The following is a 22,571-nucleotide window of genomic DNA, read 5'->3' as shown; positions in this document are numbered from 1 at the left end:
AGGTGAAAAAAAAAACAAACAAGTGAGAACTGTTGCACGTGCTTCACACTCTCCGCCATCCCTCTACGACATTTCGTTCTAGCATAGAATGCCTTACACGAGACTGCGATAGGTCTTACGTGCTGAAAGCTACGCTCTTCGTCAGTACTGGACAGCAAGCATTAAATGTGGCCCGCGCTTCCTGACTTGCTTGCTCGGAGTTTTTCAGTATGTCGCGAATTCGCAACACTTGGCAGTAGAGGGTTAATGTTCTATATAGTACTAAGTCACATAAGCGTTTACAATCCTAGTATGTTTACCATTCCATTATTTTTCATTTTGCAATAAAGCATGGCCCGAACCGCTTACCTTTCAGCGCATGTGGTGCTGCAGCAAGTCTGTAAAACAAGAATGTAATTGAATTTGAGAAACATGCCGGGGCGAGTTCCTACAGAAGACATTCAAGAGACACAAAAAGATGTTTGCCCATGGTAATGCTAGCATGAGAAACAAGTTTCCTCCCTGGCTTATTTTTGAGAAGCATTGGTTCAAACAAACACCACAACGCTGTTACCGCCTGTTCATTAAGTGGTGCTGCACTGCCTATAAGAAATATGAGACGAACTATAAAACTGCAGCTGACCTGCCAGTCACAATGAGGATAGATCACAGTGTGCAAGCAGGGCTGTTTTTATTGCCACGCACCCGGTGGGTTTACACAATTTCCTGAAAAGCCTTTACGTCACACGTTATGACAGACTAATGGATTTGAATGCAGTACTAATCTTTTCGACAATCCCAGAAAATTTGCGATGTAAATTGACCGATGTTTTTTCGATCTAAAGAAAGCTTTTTTTAAAGGGGCCAGACATGGTCACCCAACAATGCATTGTTTTCAGCAAAAAAAAAAAAAAAAAAGAAATGCAAGGTCTATTATGCCTATATGGGTTTGAAGAGTTGGCTGTGGAAGAAAAATAATTCCGTGCAAAACAAGCCCTCGAAGCTGTAAGGTCGACCAACCGTAAGGTCATTGAAAACATGAAAGCACGTCAACTTTGTTCCTTTGTTCTTAGCATCTGCAGCAGTGCCTCTAGCTTGTCACGCAGGAAACGATCTTTTTTTACGCTGTAGTGAAAACAGCTTTCTGCAGTTGTACCAGAGTTAGCTATCATTGGCACAGTAAGCTGGCATACCGACGCATCTGGAACTACTGCACAGACAGACTAAAACGTGGTCGACTAAGTACTTTGCACCAATCAAGATGCGAACAAACAAGATGTTACTCGCATGATCCTCCAACCCCCGTGTTCAGAAATGCTCCTTGACTTGGAATTGACTGGAAACCGCCTTCAATGCAGCATGTTTGAAACACATCTGTGCGTTTGTGCTGCCTTGGCACAGCCTAAAGACGGCGCGTTCGTAACGCGTTTGTGTTGCAATGAAGTCAGTGACAAGACAAGCAGCATTTCTGAATACGGGGGTGAAAAGCCAGTGTACCACTTTTAAAGGTTAGCGATTTCTTAGCGCCGCTGAGTTTGCAGTAACGCTGCCATCAAAAACGAGCACTTCCACGCACTAAAAAGTGTGTACCATACATTTTCATGCTGTAGGACACTATTAAAACATGCCACTTGCATCTGTACACATAACAATGCCATATTTATCGCTATTTTTCATATTATTCATTTCCTGAACTTTTGCTACTATGTGACATATAACCGCAGCGCCCTTGGGTGCTTAGGCGGAAAAATTGCCCAAGCCTTTTTTCACCCAATAGCCATGTTCAAGTTTTGCAGCCCAACTAACTTCATTTGCATTCTACAAAGCACACGGGAGAGCAGGTGCCTGTGCACTGACATGAATGACGCTACTTTAGTTACTTGTAAGAACTTCAACCCACTGCTGGCGACAGCCATTTTGTTATGGCACATGTGACGCCATGCTGCTGGAACAAGTGTAGCCGTCATCCTTTCCCAAAGTTCCAGCCGATACGGTTAAACTTCAGTATCAATCTGAAGAAACCTAAAATATCTCAATTACATTATAACTCTGCAACATTTCCCAGAGCCGTCAAACAAATGTTCGATCTTAGAAATACAGTAAACCTCGTTAATTCGAAGTCGCTGGGGTTACGAGAAAGCTTCGAATTAAACGGGTTTTCAAATTAACAGAACATACCAAAAGTGAGATGCAAAAAACTTGGAACTATTCAAAGTAATCTGTGCTTGTCGTTTGCTTTGCCGGGTAGCTAGCAGCTTCAAAGGTTATGTTTTACAGCAATACATCGTGGAACGGCGAGTCTCGCTTCTGCCACCGAGGGAAAAAAAAAAAAATGAAAACGCTATCATGACTGAAATGTGCGCCTGCAGAAAACAAGACACCTTCACTGCAACACAGTAGTGACACGCGGGCAGCATATCTCCTGCTCCTCGCTGTGTCAGCACGTCATGATGCGACCATTCGCACATTATTTCTAATATAATTATGAATTTAATAATGACCAGTATGACAAAGCTCACAATGTGCTTGGCTGGAAAAAATCATCTTTGAAACTTTCTAACTTAATTTTCGAAGAAGGTGTTACTGACAAGAACTTCGCCAGCAGTGCAAGAGAGAGAGAGATTGACTTTATTTAAACATATCCTGAGGAGGCTGAGAAAGGGCCATTCCGATTCTTAATTCAACCTGGAGGCTCCGCCCAGGACGGCGCTGGCAGCCGAAGGCTTGTAGCGATGTCCCGGGCCCTCTGAACCGCCTGTAGTTGCAGCTTGTATTGATTGCTCTTGAGGGCTTCCTGCCAAGCCTCTTGGGTATTCAGTTGTGCTGCGCTATGGGTAGGGCACAGCCAGAGCATGTGTTCGAAATTGCAATAGGGATGGTTGCAAAGGGAGCATGTGGGTGGTGTGTCGGGGTTGACTGTGAAAGGTGGATGGTGCTATGTACGTACGTGTTTGCAATCTTCTGAGAGTTAGAGCTTGTGCTTTGTTAAGTTTTGGGTGCGGTGCTGGGAAGGCACGTCTTTGTCCCCAATAATGTGAAGTGATCTCGTGGTATGTGAGTGCTTTGTCCTGGCTGCAGAGATTCTCGTACCGCTCACTCATCGAGGGGTCGTTGTCCGCGGCGCGGCGTGTGAGCTCACGCGCCAGGCGGTTGACCTCTTCGTTCGGATTGCAGTGGTCGAGTCCCGGTAACTGTCCCATGTCGGCTGGGAACCAGGATACGTAGATTTGAGCTTTCTCTTCCTTAACAAGGGTTTCTTTGCTCTCGTACTCTCTTATCGCGTTGACGGTGAGTTTTCTAGTGCTTCTAGCTACTAGGCCAGCCGCGAACGTTCGTGCCGCCGTCTTAGAGTCTGTGTATATTGTGGAGTAGGCTTGGCAGCTTTGCAAGGCTAGCGCGATCGCCATTTCCTCTGCTTCGTGAACATGGCTTGTTTGGACGGTAGCCGCGTTTATGAGGTTTCTGTCTATATCAACGACCGCTATGGCAAACGCCTCCTTGCCATAGTAGCGGGCGGCATCTACGAATAGCGCGTGCATGTTGTGTTTTTTTGTCTTGTTTATGAGCGCCCTCGCTCTGTCTTTCCTTCGCCCTTTGTTGAACGTAGGGTGAACGTTGGTTGTGGGGGATTGGCTCAACCCTAATATGTTTCCTCACGTCATTACCAAGTTGTGTTCCAGAGAACACAACTTGGTAAAAGACGCAGGCATTGGGCAAATGCCTGCGTCTCGTAGGATGAGATGGCCTGCCTGCGTCAACGACAGGCGTGTGATCTGTGCCACTTTCTGAGCCTCAGAAATTTCTTCGGCTGTGTTGTGCAGACCAAGTTGCTCGAGTTTCTCGTTGCTCATGCTATTGGGCAAGCCGAGTGCCGTTTTCAGTCCCTTGCGGAGCATGAAGTCGACGTTTTTGATTTCAGCCTTCGTAAGTTTCAGAAACGGGAACGCATATGCTATGTGACTTACGAGAAAGGCGTGATACGCCTTCATGATGTTGTCTTCTAGGAGGCCTGCTCTCTTGTTGGCGATTCTAGCAATGCCTCTTGAAAAATTGTTCGTGCTTTTTTCAAGGCGCTTGATTGCTTCTTTCTTGTGGCCCTCCTTGGCGCTTAACGTTAGCCCTAGTACTTTGACCGTATATACTTGCGGTATCGTTTGGTTGTTCTCAGCTTTGAGCACTACTTGCTGCTCCTCTTCGCCCGAATTTCGTCGAGGGTGAAAGAGCATTAGAGTAGATTTAGTGGGGGACAGTGCGAGTCCAGTTGGCTTAAGAAATTCTTCAGTTGTAGTCAGTGCTTGTTGAAGAATTCCTTCCAAGGCACCATATGAGTGGCCACATGGGACCCATATGGTAATATCACGCGCGTATATGGCATGGTGCACGGATGGGATTTGAGCGAGCTTCTCTGACAACCTGTGCATCGCCACATTAAAGATCAATGGCGAGAGCACTGACCCTTGTGGTGTGCCGATATTTCAGAGTCGTTCGGGTTCGCCGCATTGCTCTCCTATTCCTATGGTGGCGGTTCGGTTCGCCAGAAAGCCTTTAATGTAGTTGTAGAATTTCTCCCCTAGGTTCATGTGCGATATTTCACCCAGTATGTGTTCATGTTTTACGGTGTCAAAGGCCTTGGCGAGGTCCAGGGCTAATACGGCTTTGGGCGTGTGAAGGAGGCCGTAGCATATGTGTTCTCTTAACATCAACATGGCGTCCTGTGTGGACAGTGCCCAGCGGAAGCCAATAATGTGTCGAAAGAGCCCATTGCTCTCAATGTGGTCCGTGATACGGTTGAGTATTGCATGCTCAGCTACTTTTCCAACGCAAGATGTGAGTGATATGGGCCTTAAGGGGGGACGCGGGGATCAAATCGCGAAATTCTCGCAAAAAAAACGAATTTTGGATAAGGGCAGATTTGGATTCTGCATCACCATTTCTATCATATCTAAAAATATTTTCGCCAAAAACGATCTCAAAGTAAGCTTAAAAAATGTTTTTCTGACCGCGGTACGCAAAAAGCTGGCTGAAATCTGCGCGAAAATGGCCCATTTCCGAGCGCGATACTTCCGCGCCTTCGCCGCCACTCGCGGAAAGCTTGGTGTCACTGGAAAGCTTGCTTCACCGCCGTACTTCTCCCGGTGAAACCACGACTCTACGAGCTAAGATAAACGCACAAACAGAAAAAATGCGAAGGCATCCGCGACGCCTTAGACGCGCACCCATTGGTCGCTCCTGTCACGTGGTACTGAGCGCGCTCTGTGAGTGGCTGCTGGGACGCGCTTGCTTGCGCTGGTCGTCTGCTCCGCGCACGCACGTCTGCTACGCACACGCTGGCGCACTATAGTTTGCGAATCCCCTGCCGATACGCCGATACGCCAACTCTTCTCTAGCGCGAGGCTTAGCGCCCGCAATGAATCGTCGCGTGGACCGGAAGCGCAGGACGAAGTACCGGACGAAGTACGCTTACGGGAAGCGTAAACGCAAGCCTCCTGTTGGGAAAACCAAGCAGTCAGCAGCGATTGAATCAGACGAACCGAGTACCGCGTCGCCACCAAGCTACGTGTCGTCGGAAGCCGACACCTGCTCGCTGCCGATGCTCGGCAGTGAGGCCTATGACGCGGGGCCGTCAACTAGCCGCGACGTTGCGGTGCGGCCCGAACGCGAAAGAAGTTTCGTTTTCGCTGCGGCGGGTGACGATGCGGTGCCGGCTGTTCAAAGTGACGGTGAATCGACGCCTGGCAGTGACACTGAAGACCCGGGGCCATCAACTAGCCGCGGCATCACGGTGCGGTGTGAACGCGAGAAAAGTTTCGTTTTCGCGGCGGCGGACGACGACGTGGTGCCAGCTGTCCAGGATGTCGGCGATCGTTTGCCTCAGCGGAAGCGCACCGTTCAAATACACCTGGAACCTCGTTTCGTGTCCTCGGAAGGCGCCGAGAAGCAAGCCAGCAGTGTCCGCGATGCACTTCGCGAGGTGTCGGCAACGGAGCGGAAGTTCGGGTTCGCGCAGCAAACGGAGCAAACATCGGCAACAAAAGAGGATGAGTTCACCCTAATTCAGGTTTCTGCCATGAATTCCCTAATAGGACCTGCACTATGCCCAAAATGTTGTAAGAAGACTTTGTCAGTGCAGCATGGGACAAAATTGGGCCTGGCAGTAAAACTGGTACTTTTGTGTGCTTCCTGTGGCCCTATTCATTCACCTTGGTCATCCAGTAGAAAATCCGAAGGAAGGGCTTTTGAAGTCAACCTAAGAGCCATGCAAGCAATCAAGTCCATTGGAAAAGGGCCCACTGCCCTGAATGACTTCTGGGCTACAATGAATGTCTCTCATCGGGGCATTCATCAAAAAACCTATCAGGAACACCTAAAAAAAACATTCAAACCAGGAGCAGAGGAAGCTGCACAAAACATCTTTGCAGATGCTGTGCTTGCGGTAAAAGACGTGCACAGTAAGATGCAGCCATCAAGCCCAAACAACATCACAGTTGTGTATGACGGCACGTGGCTTACAAGAGGCCACAGCTCACACATTGGGGTAGGATGTATTATTGAGTTTTACACGGGGCTTGTGCTGGATTGCACAGTCCTTTCCAACTTCTGTCTTGGGTGTTGTCAACAACCAGCAGAGAGCGACCCCAACTTCGTCACTTGGGCTGAGAAACATCAATGTCAGAAGAATACTGATGTTGGCTCCGGACAGATGGAAGTGGAGGCTGCTCTGACACTTTTCAGGCGCTCTGTCAGCAGGTATGGCCTCCGCTACACCAACATTATATGTGATGGTGACAGCCGAACCTATCTTGCTCTGTGCAAAGATGAGGTGTACGGCTTCATACCACTGACCAAAGAAGACTGCGTGAACCATGTGCAGAAGAGAATGGGCACCGCTCTCCGCACACTGGTGACAAGAGCTAAGAAAGGGGAGCCATTGGGTGGGAGAGGTGGACTGACGCAGGAGTTGATTAAAAAACTGACCAGCTACTACGGGTTAGCCTTGCGAAAACACACAAGTGTCCCTGACATGCAAAGGGCCGTGATGGCCACTTTTTATCACGCCACGTCCACCGACGACGAGCCTCACCATGAGCTCTGCCCACCTGGCCCTTATAGCTGGTGCAAACATCGTTCAGCACAGGCCAAAATGGAGCCAGCACCACCTCACAGGTTGTCACAGAACGAGCGCTAAAAAAGAGCGCGCCGCCAAATCCTTGCGACAACGGGCGGCAGAAACGCCGCGAGGTAAAAAGAAAAAAAAAAGGGAAAGCAAACATCTAAGGCTCCCGGGCGCGCGCTCTCCCCGCAGAAGCATGGCTTCGCAGACGAACCTCCTCACCCCACATCGGCGGCCCAGCAAGGCCGCGATTTTTCTAGAACGAAGGAGGCGTGGTCAGACCGAGTGAATCATCCTCCGGGGAGGGCAGTCGAACCGTCTCGTGCCTCTCCCCAGCCTTCGCTGCGCGTTGCGCCGACGAAATGAGGAGAACGTTCTGGAAGGTGGCGCGGAACGTATTTAATCGAGCAGCCGAGACGAGAAAGCAGGAGGAGACGGAAGTGAGCGCCAGAGTGCGTAGAGATTCCGCCGTGTAGTCGGCGAAGTTTTTGGTCCGTAGGGACGGCTCGAGCTACAGGCAAGAGCGTGGGTTTACCGCTATCGAGCGAAGACGCGGGCAACAGCTGCGTGTGTGAAGCCGACGGATTTTCGGCGAAGAAGTTTGAAGCTTGGAGAGTGGCCATTTGAGGACGCGAGGTTTCCTGGAAGAGAAACTTCGAGAGCTACGGAACGACAACAACGCTGGACTTTGAGTGAGTGATTCTCGGAAGAGTATCATTCAGACTTTTGTTCCAAGGACTTTGGACTGAATAGGTTTTCTATCTCTTTAGTCCTTAAGTGTCTTGGTTGTTCAATGCATGCGACTGCATTGTAGTGCGTATTGTTGTCTGTGTCCGTTGTTTTGAGTGTGGCTGATTGTATTGTGTAGTACGTTGATTGATTAGTGACATATTGTATGCAACTATTGTGGAGTGTGCATTTTTGCATATTGTTTTCGATCTGCCATTATTGAGAATATAATTTGTTTGTTTATCAACTCTCGGCTCTGACTTGTTCTTTGGGCCACAGCCGGCGTCCGCTGGCGCGCCAAAAAGGACCACTTCTAAATTGTCCACGCTTTCGTGGTGCGGTTCGGGGGGCCGATACTTTGGCTCTTGGAATTAGCCCGGCGATCGCCTCCCTAATAAACGGGACAGGTGTGACAATTAATCTGGCGTCCGCGAGACAGGACCTTTTGGTGCACAGTGTGTCCAAAGTAGTGAGAAAGAGCCTCGAGTTGTTGATAGTGCTATCGGAACGATTTTGTGTGTTGTTCAGTGTTCTCGTTAACGAGTGCAGTGGAGTGTTCCGATAGACTGATTTAGGCAGATACTTCTTGCACGCGGCAAGGTTTTATTTGTGAGTTGCGAGACACCATGGATCTCGAAAAGTTAGTTGCTCTTGGTGAGAAGATGGGTCTTTCTGGCGCCGAACTACGGAAGTGGGTCATCCAGAAGGAAAAAGAAGAAAAGGAGAGAGCCAAAGAAGAAAAAGCAGCTGAGTTGGAACAAGAGAGGTTGGCAGCTGAGAGAGCGAAAGAAGAAAGAGAGCAGCAATTGAAGTTGGAGTTGGAGAGAGAAAAGTTGGCAGCCGAAAGGGCGAGAGAAGAAAGAGAGCAGCAATTGAAGTTGGAGTTGGAGAGAGAAAAGTTGGCAGCCGAAAGGGCGAGAGAAGAAAGAGAAGCGGAGATGGCTGAAAGGGAACGGCAGCGGCAGCACGAGATGGAACTCGAGCGGCTCCGTTTGCAACAGCGAAGCGAAACTCCCGTCCAAGCTAGAGTTGAAAGCAGCGAACGGGAAGATCACGGCTTCCGCTTGAACCCAAGCAAGCTGCTCGTAGCGTTTGATGAAAGGAAGGACGACCTAGACGCGTACCTCCACAGATTTGAGACGATTGCGAGGAGCCAGAATTGGCCGGAACAGCAATGGGCAACTGCTTTGAGTACCTGCTTGAGTGGTGAAGCGCTCAGTGTGTACGGTAGGCTGACGCCGACCGATGCAGCCAACTATGCAAAGGTGAAAGCTGCTTTGCTGAAGCGATTTAGATTTACCGTGGAAGGATTCCGGGACAGATTTAGGACAGGAAAGCCAGCTGATGGGGAGACGGCTACGCAGTATGCCGCCCGACTTTGCCATTATTTCGACAGATGGATTGAACTTTCAGGGATAGCACAGGAGTACGATGAGCTTAGAGAGCTCCTAATTAGAGAACAGTTTCTTACTAGTTGCCACCCAAGTCTGTCACTGTACTTGAAAGAGAGGAAGGCTGACTCACTTGAAGACATGCTTGAATTGGCTGATCAATTCTTGGAAGCGCAAGGTGGCACTAATTTGGCCAAGGTCAAGAAGAATTGTCCCGATGATTCGAAGAAATTGGTTCCCGAAGAAAAGAAGCGTGCACCAGAGAGCATTCCGCGATGTTTTCTGTGCAACCGAGTGGGTCATCGCGCGAAAAACTGTCGAACAATCTTTACGAGCCCTACGGTAGTGAAATGTTTTAAGTGTGGTCAAACTGGGCACAAAGCAGATGCATGTCGAAACAGAGCGAGTCAAACTCACCAGGTATCCTGTGTGCAAGCGGCACCGAAATCTGATAATAATGCCGTCACCGATGGATTCGTAGAGTTGAAGAATGGGGAGAAAATTCCTATTGTGGGTGCTGTAATGTCAAAACAGCCAACCGGTGTTACGAAAGGAATGCCAGCGCTGCCTGGAAAAGCTGCGGGCAAAAAGGTTACGGTGTCAAGAGATACCGGCAGTTCCACTGTTATCGTGCGGAGAAATTTGGTACGGGAAGGTGAGTTAACAGGCAAAATGAAACCGGTTTGCCTAATTGACCGTACAGTTCGGATGCTTCCCGAAGCAGAGATTGAGGTGGAAACACCGTACTTCAGCGGGAAGGTTACAGCTCTATGCATGACGACCCCCCTGTATGACCTTGTCATCGTAAACATCGTCGGGGCGCGAGGGCCGAATGATCCAGAATGTTTGGGAGAAGACCCGAAGATAGAGCCCTCGCCAACACAGCGGCCGCGAGATACAGTGGAGGAGCATCCCGTGACGGATCTCACTAGAGCCCAAGGTGAAGCTGCGGTGCAAGAGACAGCGAAGGAGAAGACGATCGGGTCGAATAAGTTCACGGGCCGAGCAACCGGACTTACGTCGGCACAACCTCAACCGACCGACAGTGTAAAGGAGACGGAGTTGGCCAGCCGGGCAAAATGTAGAGGCATTATCAAGCGGGTAAATAAACAGACAGGACCCGTCGAATGTAATGACGCATTAACGGTGTCGGAAGCGACAACGATGGCTGAGACGCCGCCTCAGATACCGTCGTTGGAAAGGGCTCGCCGGAAAAGAACGAGGAAAAACAAGAGATCGAGCGAGCACCGCAAGAAAGGACGCAAGCGCAGCTCAAAGTACACAGGATAAGTGCTGAGGTCAGAGCAGAATGTGTTTGGCAGTGTTGAGTGCCATATGTTGTGTTAATGTTGGGGTATCCTGTGTCACAAGTGTCGAAGTGTTTGTGCTGTGATGTGATGTATAGTATTGTACAATTGTTGTAATGAGAGAACTTGGTATATTTGTATTATTGGGAATGTGTGGAGGAGTGTTGTACTCATCTGCTTGTGGTTGTGTTTTCACGTGTTGTGTAATTGAATTACAATGTCCAATCGTATTGAGTGATATATTGTGAATGTGAAGTGTCATGAGCGACGGATTGTGTTACAGTCTGTGAGAATGTGTGGTGACTGTTCGCGCTCGTTTGTGTGGTTTGAATATTATGAGATAATATTCTTAAAGTGGGGGGCAGTGTCACAGAACGAGCGCTAAAAAAGAGCGCGCCGCCAAATCCTTGCGACAACGGGCAGCAGAAATGCCGCGAGGTAAAAAGAAAAAAAAAGGAAAGCAAACATCCAAGGCTCCCGGGCGCGCGCTCTCCCCGCAGAAGCATGGCTTCGCAGACGAACCTCCTCACCCCACATCGGCGGCCCAGCAAGGCCGCGATTTTTCTAGAACGAAGGAGGCGTGGTCAGACCGAGTGAATCATCCTCCGGGGAGGGCAGTCGAACCGTCTCGTGCCTCTCCCCAGCCTTCGCTGCGCGTCGCGCCGACGAAATGAGGAGAACGTTCTGGAAGGTGGCGCGGAACGTATTTAATCGAGCAGCCGAGACGAGAAAGCAGGAGGAGACGGAAGTGAGCGCCAGAGTGCGTAGAGATTCCGCCGTGTAGTCGGTGAAGTTTTTGGTCCGTAGGGACGGCTCGAGCTACAGGCAAGAGCGTGGGTTTACCGCTATCGAGCGAAGACGCGGGCAACAGCTGCGTGTGTGAAGCCGACGGATTTCCGGCGAAGAAGTTTGAAGCTTGGAGAGTGGCCATTTGAGGACGCGAGGTTTCCTGGAAGAGAAACTTCGAGAGCTACGGAACGACAACAACGCTGGACTTTGAGTGAGTGATTCTCGGAAGAGTATCATTCAGACTTTTGTTCCAAGGACTTTGGACTGAATAGGTTTTCTATCTCTTTAGTCCTTAAGTGTCTTGGTTGTTCAATGCATGCGACTGCATTGTAGTGCGTATTGTTGTCTGTGTCCGTTGTTTTGAGTGTGGCTGATTGTATTGTGTAGTACGTTGATTGATTGGTTTGATTGGTGACATTGTATGCAACTATTGTGGAGTGTGCATTTTTGCGTATTGTTTTCGATCTGCCATTATTGAGAATATAATTTGTTTGTTTATCAACTCTCGGCTCTGACTTGTTCTTTGGGCCACAGCCGGCGTCCGCTGGCGCGCCAAAAAGGACCACTTCAAAATTGTCCACGCTTTCGTGGTGCGGTTCGGGGGGCCGATACTTCGGCTCTTGGAATTAGCCCGGCGATCGCCTCTCTAATAAACGGGACAGGTGTGACACAGGTATAACCTGTCGAAACGTGTAGCGGAGGCTCTGCTGCCTGTATACCAACGTCTCTCTGACCCGCAACTGTTGGAGCGATGCAAAGGCAACAAAACTCAGAATGCGGCGGAAAGCTTGCATTCAGTTATTTGGTCACTGACTTCAAAGGACCAACACGCTTCATTGTTCGCAGTGGAGACAACAGTACATGAAGCAGTTGCACGCTACAATTTTGGGAATTTGCGAGCCTACACTGAAATGTGCAAGTCCGTGGGCATCAAACCTGCTAGCCTCGCCCTTCAAAGAGCTGAAGAAAAAGACCAGCAAAGAAAACGAAAAGCACGCAGTGCAGAAAAAATGAAAGAGAAAGGACGTAAGAAGACCCTCGCAAGCAAAGACACAAAGTATTACAGTCCCGGGGCATTTTGATGGACCTTTACTTACTGTTCAACTTTAACGCCAGTTTTCTCAGAAACGTGTTTTGAACCGACTGTCCAGCTTGCCACGATGCTTGCATGACTATGGCTTGACGGATTTTCATGTGGTTTTTTGCATTGTGTTCCTCAGTGAATTTTCTATGTCGTGACGTTTTCATATTTGTTAATTACTACCTCAGTATTTTTACTCCTAAGCTAATTTCACATTATGATAACGACCACATTTACAAGCATGTATACAATGTTCTCTGTAAAATAAAAACAGTCATAAAAATATTTGCAGAATGTCACGACATCAACCATCCCAATGGCTAAAATATAAGAGCAACTATAGGCTTCTACCATGTTTTTTTGTCACACCAGGCTTTGGGCAAGTTTGGTAGTACACTGATGGATAAAAAAATTTATAATGCCAGAACTGCTGGAGACAGCTGAATGAAACTTTGTCATTTATCATTTAGCGCAGTTTCCAGTAAGCATGCCAAATTTCATTGCTCTACGACAAAAACTAAAGAATTTCACTTTCGATCCCCACCTCCCCCCTTAAGTTATCGATGCTCAGCGGTTTTCGAGGTTTCGGGATGAGCGAAACCTTGGCGCTACGCCATTCTTTGGGCAGGGTACCCGTTTCCCATGCCTCATTTATCTTCTTAGTAATGATTACAATTGCTTTATCGTCTAGATTCCGTAGCAGTTTATTGTCGATTCCATCTGGCCCTGGCGCCGATCTGCCATTGAGTTGTAGAGCGTACCGTATTTCAGCTTCGCTGAATGGTTCGTCTAGCTTTTCTTGCGGTCGACCTCCATATGAGGGATTTTTGTTTTCCCAGGCTACTGATTTGCTTTCCAGTGGGAGATATTTTTGGCCGAGCGTTTTGAGGAGAGCTTTCGATCCACCACTGCCCTGGGCGTGCTTGTGCACCAATCGTTCAATTTGCAGCTGGATGTCGCCTCTGGTGGGTTTGTCGCTGTCCGCCATAATGTGTTTGAGTAACCCCCATTTGCTTCCCTTCCTCATTTTGCCATCTGCTTCGTCACATGTGTTGTTCCACTGCTGGGCGGAGAGTGTTTTGGCGTGAGATTCGATTTCGCGGCCAAGGTCCGCGATTTTTGTGCGTAAGTGTCTGTTGAGCTTATTTTTACGCCATGCTTCTTTTAGGTCATGCTTTTTCTGCAGCAAACTGGCCAGGTGAGAGTCCATTGCCTGGATGGATTCATCAGTCTCGACTTCTTTGGTGGCTTCATTCGCTGCCATTTTTAATTCATCTAACAGGGCTTCATATGATAGTTCTGTATTGCCCTTCTGCTCCCGTATTTTACGGAACTGGTCCCAGTCTGTGATTTTGAATTTTCTTGGCGCTTTCACCATGTTCTCAACGGTAATTTCCAGGATGCAGTGGTCGCTACCTAGGTCTTCGGCGAGGTTATCCCAGGTAGCTCTGACGTTCTTGGTGAAGGTTAAGTCCGGCATTGTGTCCCGCTGTACCGAATTACCTCTTCTTGAAGGGAGGGCAAGGTTGTTTATCAGCTGCAGGTCCAGCGCATTGGCGCTTTCGGCTGACTTGGTGCCTTTGCCTTCGCTTTTTAAGTATCCCCATTCGGTACTCCTGGCGTTAAAGTCACCCGCTACTATGAGCGGATTGTCACCCGCCATTTTTACCGCCGAGGTAAACAGTCTGTTGAAATCTCTTTTCTTATCTGATGGAGGACTGTAAACATTGAGCACAAAGATACTTCTTTTAACAGCCCTGTGTGGTAAGATTTCCACCAGGACTGTTTCCAGGCCTTTTTTGTATACGGGGGCGTCCCTTTCGGCGAACATTATGTCCTTCCGGATGAAGGTAGCCACTCCTCGCGTCTTGTTCTGCTCGGGGTGCATGGTCGGCCTGGCTACCGTGTACCCCTGTATACCAATGCTTTTAGCAGTTTTGCTTTCTCCACATTCCTGTAGCAATATTATATGTGGCTTTTTTTTACAGGCTAGCAATAGTTGTGTTAGTGCTGCTTTGTGTTTCTGAAGTGAGTTACAGTTCCACTGCCAGATCTTAGGTGCTCCTCAGAAGCTAAGCGCGGACAAACCAGCGGTTACGGCAAGCGTGCCGAGCATAACTTCTAGAGCTGAAGTCCGACCAGTCAAAGCACGCAATCTCGCGGAAATAACGAGCCGCAACGCACACAAGCTACCAAGCCAAAATGGCTGCTGACCGTAACGCGATGAAGATCTGCCAGCAGTACAAAGATGCGAATTGCTGGAGCAATCGGCAATCGGAGCTTCGCATACATCGCGATTTCCGCTAAGCTGACCTTTACTATTTTTTTACAATCCCAGAAAGAATGGGTAAACCATGACCCGCTGACGTTGCGAGAAACATGCAATGAGCTGCCCGCGTGGCAGCACAGTGTTGCAGTGAAGCATTGTTCATATTCTACAGGTGCACTTTTTGGTTGACCACGAGACCGTTTTTTCTTTCTTTTTTTGTGCTGGAAGTAGCGAGACTGGGGTGCTTCAGCTGCCACTCATTAGTATCAATACGTTGCATTGCCCTGTGGCAATTAATGGCTGCCATTTCCGCGGATTCACGGCGAAATCGGGATGTGGAACTGCCACATGGCACCCAAAGTTTTCCAGTTAACCAGACTGGTGCCGGCCGCCACTTCAAATTATATACTCAAACTTACAATGCAAAATACGGCACCACGGAAATCCTTTGAATTAAGCGGGATTTTGAAATAACAGAGTTCAAATTAACAAAACTTTAGTGTATTAGCTACGCGGCGTCCTTGAAGCACACGAGACCTCATAATAGAATAATTTACTCACATGTGCCACACAGGCCATACTGAAACACCACACAGGCTACTAAACGCCGCACAGGCCAAGCACTGCACGAGCGTCTCTCAGTCAAGTCAATGTCTTCTTTGACTAGCTCACAAAAAGGCACATGCATTTCTAACAGAAAGAATTCTGATTGAGCGAAAAACGTTGGGCATGTTAAGCATGATGTGTAACAAAGTATCCAGGCTTCTCGATAATTATAAGCATATAATTTCAATATATAATGCATAAATTAACACCACTGGATCAAGGCATTTTATGATAACCAGATATAACTAGCCAAGAAAATTACAAGAAGTATTGTACAATTCTCACAAAGAATCTGCAGATAAATGTCCACTATGTGAACTGGCCAACGAATCTTGCTTCCTCACGATAAAAGGAAAGAAAGTTCACTGTTAGCTCAAACGAAAGCACTTACATTTGATAAGTCGCTTGTTTGAAGAGCAGCTGACCTCCGAATCCTCTCTTCCCTCTGAAGCTCCTTTTCAAAGTCGTCATGAGTAATAGCTACAAAACAGAACATTTAAAATTAGTTCTGCAGAGTGTCACAAGGCGATGGAAGGGTTATGAAAGGGATCACTGACAAACATTTATTTGTAGCCCGAGGCCAGACAGATCAGTACAGATTTAGTACTGGCATAATGCTACAAATGGATTATTGTCAGTTCTCTCTTTCAAAACAGAAGATGCCATACAATAATTATTTATACTGTAAAAGCTGTATAATTGAAATTTCATGGGACTGGAAACCCTGTCCGAATCAACCGAATGCAGAGTTTCCGAAAGTATCAAGAAAACACTTAGCAAATGTCTGTTTCATCAATGCACTTTCATTTTCTTGAGAAGTACGTAAATTCAGGAATTAAGAGTCGCAGTTTTTGCCATTTGCAATATCGTTGCCAATGTGAACGTGGCTCAAGAGCCACGTTCATGCTCCGTCTTAAGCCGAAACATGCTCCGATTCCATACCTTATTATGAACTAGCAATGCAATTGTGGATTAATCCAGGACATCTGTTATGTCTATTCCTGATATATTCAGTATAAGGGCAGGTTTGGACAATGTTTCCGAATGACGTTTTCGGTGTTCTATGTCGCAGCGCTTTGAGATTTGTATTTGATATGCGACTTATATTCATATATGGTTTACTTTTGTGACGCTCTGTGATTGGCATGCTCAGAGGATTGTCTGAATGAACCGGATGGTGGCCAAATGTTCCACGATTCCAATAAGAGTAATAAACTGGGCCAACTACACCCCATGTGGTAATAAGGTGGGCCAAAAATATCTCGTTTCTGTGAGTATAGTATAAACACAATGTATGAGAGCTTACATAGTGCAGAACACTGTAGAGCCAGACTTCATTAACTACACAAAGATCCCTCACACACATTACATTTTGTGTATGCAAACAGTCTGCCTATTTGTCCACAATGGTCGATATGTTGTTCACCTGCTAAAATTCTGAATACCATCTCGCAAGAAACACTTCTGATAAAATGTAAAAAGCAACTATTCAATATTAGAAAATCATTTGAAAAGTATTAGCATTTGCATTTATTTGTCAAAATAACTTTTGATTTCTTTGTTCATCACAGTACTCACAGCGCCCAAGGGGGAGGGGGGAACTCAAAATATCAATACATAACAAAAATGACAATACATTGTGTAAACATGAAAAATTACAGTGCACTCTATACTCAAACAAGCACGCAAAGATGCTACTTGTAGTGAAATAAAAAAACCCTCAGTTCGATTTGAATCAATATCATTCTGTGTGCTGCTGGCACTACCCAATTCACATTTAAAATTTTTATCCTTGTACGAGTCTCAAAACTAATTGAACAGAGCAGTGGTGAGAAAAAGCTGTACCATTGAATGACTCGCTTTCTTCGAGGACAGTGGAAAGTCTACCTCCTCGCCCCATGTCCGGACTTTCCTCCATTGCACATGGAGGCGAAGGTGTCCATTGGGGCAGTGGGATAACCAGCGGCCTAGGCAAGCTGCTGATGCTCCTTGGCGCTGCCCACGTCTCTCTGCGCTGTTTTCGCTTCTGCAAGAAGCAAATCACAGCGTGCATCCGGCACATGTGAAAAACAAGTAAGGACTGGTGCACAAGTCTTTTCTCATTTACCATGCCCTTTCCTGCCTGGCATGTTTTTATATTGTGTAATTTAAATGCACAATAAATACATAATGAGTAGAACAGGAAAGAATTGAGACAGACTAGGAGTTATGGAATGTTGGTGCGAACATTTCCCTGGCCGTGGCCATACAGCTTACATTACCGGTGTCAAACAGACGACCCGAAGACCTTTTACTATTGGAATTGTTCACTCATGACTGACCTCATCTCAGATTTTTCTAGAATTATCTACACAAGTACAATCACCAGCTACACATACGTCACTGATCTCAAGCAGTTTTTTTCCATGACGCACCCCACACAGTAATGTTGAAAGTGGAAAAAAGTAGGCTTGTGCGAATATTCGCATGCTTCAAATATTCGAACGAATAGTAGAGTATTTGAATTCATTTCGATTCGAACTTAAATTATCGAATATTTCAAAGTATTTGACATGAACAAAAGAATGTATACTAAACTGCATGTAACTGCCTATAAATATGGTTTCACTGCTGTATAGGAATGCTAAGCTGTGAAAACATATAACCAGAAAAAATTTGCTCGGCCGCGAAGCCCCACTTTATATCTAAAGGGACCCTGCTACACTTTTAGAGCATGATCGGCAAACGCTGCCGATCGGTCGTCGAGGCTACCTATAACGCGCGAGCTAAACATTATAGCACAGCACGTGACCTGAAATTCACAATACATTCTGAAATTCAGATAAAAACTGCCTTCTTCTCTCGGCAATTGACGCCACAATGTGCGAAATCGCTCGTCACAACCACTGTACCAGCCATTAGCCGATTCGAGCATGGGGCGCTCGGTCGTTACTGGGGCGGCTGCGGGTGGCCAAAACATGTCCATGCGTACATGCGTGATTGCACTGAAAAGCCGCGCATTCAAAGAAAAAAAAAAGAAAAAGAGTGCTCAAGGTAACGACACGCATGTGACGTATTTTCTTTCCCTATGCCATTTCTCCCGGCTTTGCTTTAGGCGCTTTCGTTGGAACGAGAAGAGAGAATGCAATTGCAGCATGTGAGAAATCTTTGCGACACCGCTCATACTGAACAAATTCTAAAACTTTTTGCGATGGTTAATTCATCAGGCAAAGAGCTTCTTTAGTTAATCCATTACATGGCTACTTGAAAGACTGTTGCAGGGCCTCTTTAAATGAACATAATATCTTCAAATCTATTGATAATTTTTAAGCTTAAAAGCTTGTTTTGCCAGCTTATACACTAACTGTAGAATAAAGTTACATATTTTACAGGTTATCACTTGCATCTTATTGAAAGTCAAATCCTGCTACTTTACAAAGTTCTTTAGACTGTCTTTTAATAAAAAAAAAAAAATGAAGAAAGCTCTTGCATAGAGGCCTTGTTTCAAAAAAAATATTGTACACGTTACTTAGGTCCTGATAAATATGCCCATTTTTCTTTACACGTCATATATTCTATCAGAGTTCGATTCAAAATTATTCTACAAAAATCACTACTCGCTTTGAACTTGAATACACTGTTTGCACAAGCCTAGAAATAAGATTCTATATTTTAGAATTGGCACATTTCAGTCATTCTGTCAATCAGTACAGATTAGGGTTGTGTGGACTGTAGGTTCGAAGCGATGAGCGATTTTGGACAAATAATTTCGAACCGAATTGAAAAACAATAGAATCTCGATGTTACAATTACAATTGTTGCAGTTTCACAGTGATGCAAACTTTAAGGACGTTTTCTACGGACATTATATAAGTTACGCCGTGAATCGATGTTATCGAACGGTTTCTCCAGCCACCGCAAATGATACGAATGTGTGATGGACCGCTGCACGCCAATAGCGCAACGCGGCTTGTCTGTGCGAGGAAGGCACGTTCACTCTTGGCCTCGAAGAGAGTGAATACGGCAAAACACGCTACAATTTTCCTTGCTTTAGTGACCGGAAGAACACACCGAGAAAAAATCGGCCCGAGACCAATTTTCCTGCCACGCGATAGCAGATTTTTTGCTTCATGGCTTTGGCTATACTGTCTGCTCTAGCTCTCAAAAAGGTGATGTAAACCATAGAAAACTATGATGTAACCAATCAGCCGCTAATTCAACATGGCAGCAAAGGCGTCGGCAGTGGAGCGCGTTGCCATCATCCCAAACTACCCGTGCAGCACATCAAAGCTCACGGCCTTGACAAGGATGCGTTCATCAAGAGCCTGGTTTGGATTACGATCGCGAAGAACACCAGAAGTAGAAGAAGGTGCTGCAGCAGCGAGTCTGCATGCCCTAACGCGTCTCTTTTTTTTTTTTTGCACTGCTGGTTGAATCTGCCACCGCCGCTGCATCCGCTCGCTTTCGTTTCTGCTGGTGCATCTTCCGAAACAACGTTCGTAAAGGTGTAAACTGTTTCCTATCAGTGCCTTGCCTGCATAACTATAACATGTATGAACATAAATGCTCAGAAAACAGGCAGAACGGAATGAATTCTCAAGCGGCGGTGGCATATGTACGAGGGGCAGAACTAGTGTGTTTCTACGGGCCCGGACGTGGTTTTCCGGCAGCTCTGGTGTTTTTCCCTTGAATTCTCCAGTGTAAATACTCCAGGACTGATATTTCTTTGTGGCACGGTTTTTCGGCCACTTAAACGACAAAGCGAGTGCATTTGCAATAAGTTTTGTCGCCTTTGCTCCCTTTGATGTCAAGTGTGAACGTGCTGCGCCAGCAGCATCAGTGAGCGAACCGTGACATTAACCGTGACACTTTATTGAGAGATTTTGAAGGCAGAAAAGTTCCAAAGAACACTATGGCTTCTTTCAGCAAGAAGGATTTGCCAATAAGGCTCTTGTTCATTTTCAATATCAGCTTTAAGTCGTTTCTGGTTCATTTTGGGATGACATGCACATGTTGCGTGGACCCTTAGAATTCATATCATCGAGATTCTACTGTAGCACAGTAGACTCTCAGTAAACGGATGTCTGTTAAACGGAACTACTGCTTAAACGGAACAGATGCCTCCAGCAGGATTGGTTTGATACTTGTATTCTGCACCCTTGTTCATGTCTCAGTAAATGGAACTATTGGTAAATCCAACACATTTTCCTGTTCCCTTCAGGTTCTGTTTAATGAGGGTCTACCGTATATTATCACATATCATAAAGAAAAATTGGCATAGTACTTGTCTTGACCCAACAAACCCTCACAGTAAGAAACAACAGAGTAAAAGAGCTTGCCTGTGGAAGGGTGGAGACAAGCAGTTTATTCTGCAGCGACAAAACCTTGCTCTTGAGCTCGTCGATCTGGGTGTTCTTTTCCTCAAGAGCCTTCGTCAGATGTGTCTCTTCCATGACCTGCACGTAAAATTAAGTAAAGCCCCATCCTCCTTGGAAGGAAAAAAACGGTTGCGCACAAGCCACACGAGGACACAGAATATAGGGACAAGCGCAACACGGTTGTGCTCGTCCTTGTACTCTGTGTCTAAGTGTAGTCCGTATGCAACCATCTTTTTCTTCGAAGTATGAAGTGACTCGCCCAGCCGCAAGGCTTATTGAATTCTTCTCTTTACTGTACAAAAGAAGAGAATATGTAGAGCACAGCGTGAAGTATTCAGGCATGCACTCGTGCCACTTGGAAAAGCCTTGCACGTCCCTTGCAACACGTAGAGCCTCATCACAATTAACTAAGATATGGAAGAAATTTTCCCTGGAAGCTTCAGTCTTGCTATACCAGCGAAACAGGATCTCAAATATTGCAGTTTTAAAGAAATGCTTCAACGACTTAGTTTCGGGGAAGATATATTTGCACACGTATACAGCTTTCTCCCGTTAACCTGTGTAACTGACATAAATATTGCAAGCATCTATGTGATAGTGTTTAAGCTGAGAAGAACTTGTTGCTGGCCGAGTTGGTGCATGTCAACACAAAAGAAATAACTGCACTACACATGTAGCGCAGTTATCCTTTTTGTGGTTCGCAGGTTCAGTCCCTGCCCACGGCAAGTTGTCTTTTCGTACACTTCTTTCTTCACATTTACATTATAATTACCTCATATAACATCCCCTACACTTTCTTTGACATAATTGTCTGTTAGATCTCATTAAAAGTGTATCTACCAAAGAAAACGAGCCCTTCAATGTACACTTTTCTATATGTATAAACTAGACACACACAAGTTCAGTGTATGTGCCTGCGTATGTGTGTCTGGTGTATACATGCGTAGCGGACTTATCCTTTCTGTGTTTAAGCTGAGCCTTGTTCGCACAAACATCAACTACAGAAATGTATACTCAGCTGCCGATAGAAAAAAGCAAAATTCATTTAGAAAACACAGTATATAAGCAGTGCTAGAGTACTGAATGGAGAGTTTTCTAATGACTACAGCTTGAAGAATTTAGGCGACAGATACACTTAAAGGTCTAATTGATATCTGGGGTTTTATGTCCCAAAACCACTACATATTATCAGAGACGCCGTAGTGTAAGGGCTCCGAATATTTCAACTACCTGATGCACCCAAATCTAAGAACACGGGCTTACAGCATTTTCACCTACATCTTATCGAATTATTCACGTCATTCCAGTGTCACATCCATGAAGAGCACCCTAGCCTTCCTGATCTTTCATTTCGCCACAAATTGTCTCGCCTTCACCTTTTTCACAAAATATATCATTATAACAGCCATTTGAAGGACACCCTCTTTCATCCAACTCGATTCATATCAGCAAGGACCCACCATTGCATTACGGTTGGCTTACCCTCCTGTCGCACGAGACTGTAAGATGATTCATTTGTGCCAAGGACATGCACCGCCTGGAACCACCTTCCCGCCTTCATCGCCTGTATAACGGACCTAAAGGACTTCAAGCTTGCCTTACATGATGCCCTGTAAATATTTTTCCTGTTTTTGTTTCTTTCTTTTTTTTTAAGTTTTTTAAAACTGCACTTCCGATTGTTTACACCACTCTTTTCTGTGCCTTCGAGCCTTGACAATACAATTAATAAATAAAATAAATGCCCCCCCCCCCCTTAACAGCTGCTACGACCCCTTCTAAGCAAAAACAGATATGTATTAATGCCTATATATATATATATATATATATATATATATATATATATATATATATATATATATATATATATATATATATATATATATATATATCCCTTCTTACAAACGTCGCCCCCACACTTCAGATATACTTCCGGATCCCTTGCGGACTATGGC

At 46.1% G+C, this 22,571-nt stretch overlaps 2 protein-coding genes across 3 annotated transcripts in view; one reads left to right on the top strand and one right to left on the bottom strand.

Annotated features, from left to right (window-relative positions):
• The window catches only part of LOC119184975 (uncharacterized), a 128,169-nt gene that overhangs the window by 81,253 nt on the left and 24,345 nt on the right, over positions 1-22,571 (bottom strand). The window contains exons 12-15 of one of the 2 annotated variants that reach the window (XM_075887577.1): positions 20,581-20,697; positions 17,108-17,288; positions 15,654-15,742; positions 349-377 (exon numbers count right to left, since the gene is read on the bottom strand). In XM_075887577.1, coding sequence (XP_075743692.1) covers positions 349-377; positions 15,654-15,742; positions 17,108-17,288; positions 20,581-20,697 — 416 coding nt within the window. The remainder of the gene's footprint in view (positions 1-348; positions 378-15,653; positions 15,743-17,107; positions 17,289-20,580; positions 20,698-22,571) is intronic. The other variant, XM_075887578.1, reaches the window with a different exon arrangement.
• Positions 5,049-7,165, top strand: LOC142771070 (uncharacterized). The gene has a single exon (XM_075872707.1). It carries the CDS (start codon positions 5,387-5,389, stop codon positions 7,163-7,165), a length of 1,779 nt encoding a protein of 592 aa, XP_075728822.1. The 5' UTR covers positions 5,049-5,386.

Source organism: Rhipicephalus microplus, chromosome 1 (assembly GCF_043290135.1).
Source record: "Rhipicephalus microplus isolate Deutch F79 chromosome 1, USDA_Rmic, whole genome shotgun sequence".
Classification (NCBI taxonomy): domain Eukaryota; kingdom Metazoa; phylum Arthropoda; class Arachnida; order Ixodida; family Ixodidae; genus Rhipicephalus; species Rhipicephalus microplus.
The sequence above is the reverse complement of the archived record's forward strand: the minus strand, read 5'-3'. Positions and strand labels throughout refer to the sequence as shown.